Genomic DNA, 4,085 nt, shown 5'->3' with positions numbered 1-4,085 from the left:
TCATTTATACCACAAACAGGTCCCCTTGTGGGGATAGGAAGGCATCCACTGATGTGCAGATTCTTTCAGATTTATTACACAGGGGTGTACAGGTCAGTTTTAATTAAGAGGTGAAATCATTAAGGGGAGATAGATAAAGAGAAGGTGCCACAGGCATGACCTGTTTGAAACAGAAATCTCCTGTCTGCTCCTTATAGCTTCCAGACAAGCAGAAAAGTGACACCTGCGATATCCACCAGGTTTTTCAGCGAGAGGACAGAAGGAATTTTAATGCCTATTATATTACTGTAGCTGGACTACCTCAGCGCCAGCATGGCATTTGTGCATCAGTTTAAAGTGAACTGCAGTGTGGGCGGATATGTTGAATGTGTTTGGATTTGGAAGAGAGCTTTCTCGCTGTTAGGAATTTGTTGTACCTGCTCATCTACCATGTTTTTTTCCCCTTAATGCAAGTTTTCTTTCATTATCATTTGGTTACATGGAATGCGATTGTCACGGGCCTTCGTAGACATGCCTGTGCATCTCATCTGAACTAATGATTAAACCAGTGAAGTCAGAAACAAGGCTACAAATATACAACCCCTATTGAAGAGATAATCCACGAGCACTTGAATCTTTTTTAAGTCTTCTTTCGCTGTTGCTTTGTTGCTCCACTTCCCCTCCAGGAGATCAGTTGGCAATTAGACCCTGAGATGTCTTTCTTTCCTGGACTGTGGTGTTTGATGTTTGGGTTTCTGTCAGTGGAATGCTTTGTCTCTTTCAGCTCTGCTAGTTAAGGTTATTTCTGGTCACACTAACTTTCCAATTCTATTCCTGCCAATGGAAAACTGAATTAAAGGGATATATCCTTGAAACTGTGGTGGCTCGGGCATCTGCTTCGGATGCCTCCTGGGTGCCTTCCTAGGGAGGTGTTCCGGGCATGTCCCACCGGGAGGAGGCCCCGGGGAAGACCCAGGACACGCTGGAGGGACTATGTCTCTCGGCTGGCCTGGGAACACCTTGGCATTCCCCCGGAGGAGCTGGAGGAAGTGTCTGGAGAGAGGGAAGTCTGGGCATCTTTGCTTAGACTGCTGCCCCCGCGACCCGGTCCTGGATAAGCGGAAGAAAATGGATGGATGGATGGATCCTTGAAACTACCCATCTCACACTAAGTTCTATGTCAGTGGTAGAGGTTTGAAGAAACTGACCATCTTAGGTGTCTGCTACAGTGATAGAAAAGTTGTCATAGTGGCAAGGTCATTGGTTGGGTCAAGTTGACCTCACAAACATATACAGTATATTAGGTGAGTGGGATAGCACCGATACATACTTTGAACAGCTACCTTCAGGGCAGTTAGTGCCAACTCAGAGATGTACTGTAGCTCCAACAGAAGTGATACAGTTGTTGTACAAATCCAAGAGTGCTGGTGCTTTTATAAAGGTCCATTGGAGAATTGTCTGTGTGATGTAATGCGTACATACTGTCTGTAACTGAATGACAATACATCTTTTTGCATAATTAGCTGACTCACAGCATGCTAATTTAATGAAATATCATTTTGGCATGTGGCTAAAGACTAAATTAAACAAAATATGTTTGTCTTAGACTAAATGTATAAGCATGCTGATATGTGTTAACAAGGTGAATTTCTGCTAGCTGCTAACAAGCTAAAATTATGTCAAGTTGTCAACCCAGAACTGATGAAATGTGTCAGTGCTGTGTGTAAAGTTGCACAGTCAGACGTCCAGAGCCGCTGTCGCCTGAGGGTTGTACACTCCAGTGGCTTCTTTAGGTCATGTAGAAGACTGCTGCTGAGTAGATGAATGTGTACTTGCCAACACGTGCGTACACACACACACACACACACACACACACACACATTACATTCCATGTTGTCTATCCTCTTGTAAGAATGCAGTATTTGCCTTGTTTGTCTATTTTATCACAGTCGTAGTTTGTGTGCTGTATTTAATGATTAATATTGCTCCAAAATACTGGTATGATGATGCCAAGTGTGAAAGTAAAAAAAATTGATAGCTAAGTCTTCATAATGCATGACCCTAAAACTAAAATTGACTTGGCTGTAATAATGATAAGTTTTGGTTTGCTCAAAACAAGCAAGAAAGGAAGTAATAATGAGTATCAAGAAAAAAAATATGTGCCTTGTTATCTGACATTTAATTGCTAATGCTTCATGGTAGCAAATTATTCAGAAACTGAAGGGGACATAAGGAGATATGGTTTTGAAGATTGCAAATGGAAAAGAGGAAGCTCCTTTTATTGAATGGATATATACTTGATTTACTCTCACAAGTGCTTTCCCAAGCATTATTCCTGTGTAAAATTGAGAAAGATCGATGGAAATGAACCATTCCTATTTCATTGACAGTCTGGGTGTATAATTTGTCTTTATAATGCTTGCCTCATACTGTACTAATCTGTAACGTATATCACTTTATGTCTCGGTGACATCTCATTATTAATCCAGTAAAAATGTGCTGCCTATCAGCTTCCCATGTACTTATCATACATCAGGAAAGTTAAGGTGGTATTCTTTTTAAGCTTTGTAGAGCCTTTTTCACATAAGGTGCTGCAAAGCCATGTCAGACAGAAATGTCTCTCGAGTCCCTATAGTGATTGTTTCGAAAAGGTCCATTACTATAAATACAGTGGTGGCACAAGTCTGGGTGGTTGGAAAGCACAATTTTCAAACATGGCTTTGCTTTTAGAGGCCGGCTTTGTCCCGCTGCCCCTCAGTGTTCTGTCGCTCCAAAAGAAGCCACATTGTTGCTTGGTGTCTGTTCACCCGAACTGATATTAAAAGCAAGTAAATAGGTTGCCAAATCTTTTCTTTGCCAAATGGTGCCATAAATGTCCACACTGTGGTGGAAGCATGCTTTAAAAAAAAAAAAAGTCTTAGAATCCAGCATTTTGACTGTTTTGTAAGTCTACAGAAATATCCAAAAGCTTTGCTCTTAGTGGTTACAGGTGACAGAGAAAATTTATTTCTACACTTGTGCATTAGTTGTTTCCACATTGTCAACTCCCTGTGCAGCACCACTTACGAAACTAAGCCTGAGGCAGTGCACTTTATCTAGAGGTTATGCGAGTCCCCCACATTCACAGGGAACAATTGTTTGTTCATATAAATGCAATTTAGCTTTGTCTCTTTGTGAGGTGATGTGTATGTTATAGAAACTATACATGAAATGCTTTGTTGCCTACCTCGCTGAAGGGATCTGATCAGAACAAAAGCATCTTCACTGGTTAACCTAAGGAGGATCCCTGGCCCACCAACATTAATGGCTCCATTAATAATTTTTTCTCGTTTATGGCCATCTGTATCTTCTGAGGACAGGAGAAATCACACGCATTCAAATGCTAAGTGACTTTAATACTCGTGAATATTAGAAAGGGAAGACCCGCTCCATCAATCTACAATTTGTGGTGGGAAAAAAAAGCAGTGTTTTGAAAATCCTACACCTCTACCTCTGTGGTATCTCATCACAAGCCATTACTTCTGCAGACAGCTAACTGCTTGACACATAGAGAACACGGTGCTCTGTCAGTCTTCATTAAGACTCAACCATGTGAAGGAACACGTACCAGCCGCTGCCTAAGAGATTGTCTTGTTGATGTTATCACATCAGCAGGGTTGAAGACATCTTAAGGAATGATCTTATCATGGCTGCAAATGAATCACTGAGGTAATTACAGCCAGGAGTACTATCAACACTTGAGGCCATGGGACAACAGTGTATGTGCAGGAGAAGCTCTAAGGGGAGGAACAATCTGCCCTGTCCCATCCATCATTTGGGTAACATTCTTATTAATGCTGTCTTTTTGCTTCACAGGTCACAGATGGAGGTACCATCAAGCAGAAAATCTTCACCTATGATGCTATGTTTAATACCAATTACTCTCACATGGAGGACTACCGCAGACGTGAGGACCTTGTGTACCAGTCAACCGTCAGGTGAGCCTCAGAATCAATTAACTTTCATTCAAAGCAAGACTGCTTACTTGTTTATCTCTTTGCACTGTATTAGCTGCACTGATCTTGCTCCGTTTGCTACATATTTATATATATATATATAGCAAACGG

General features: G+C 41.4%; 1 protein-coding gene across 2 annotated transcripts in view; it reads left to right on the top strand.

Moving 5' to 3' along the window:
* The window catches only part of igsf21a (immunoglobin superfamily, member 21a), a 170,968-nt gene that overhangs the window by 90,878 nt on the left and 76,005 nt on the right, over nt 1-4,085 (top strand). For both annotated transcript variants that reach the window (XM_020601237.1, XM_020601154.1), the window contains exon 3: nt 3,835-3,956. In XM_020601237.1, coding sequence (XP_020456893.1) covers nt 3,835-3,956 — 122 coding nt within the window. The remainder of the gene's footprint in view (nt 1-3,834; nt 3,957-4,085) is intronic.

This window comes from Monopterus albus, unplaced genomic scaffold, assembly GCF_001952655.1.
Source record: "Monopterus albus unplaced genomic scaffold, M_albus_1.0 scaffold1.1, whole genome shotgun sequence".
In the NCBI taxonomy this organism is placed as follows: domain Eukaryota; kingdom Metazoa; phylum Chordata; class Actinopteri; order Synbranchiformes; family Synbranchidae; genus Monopterus; species Monopterus albus.
The sequence above is the reverse complement of the archived record's forward strand: the minus strand, read 5'-3'. Positions and strand labels throughout refer to the sequence as shown.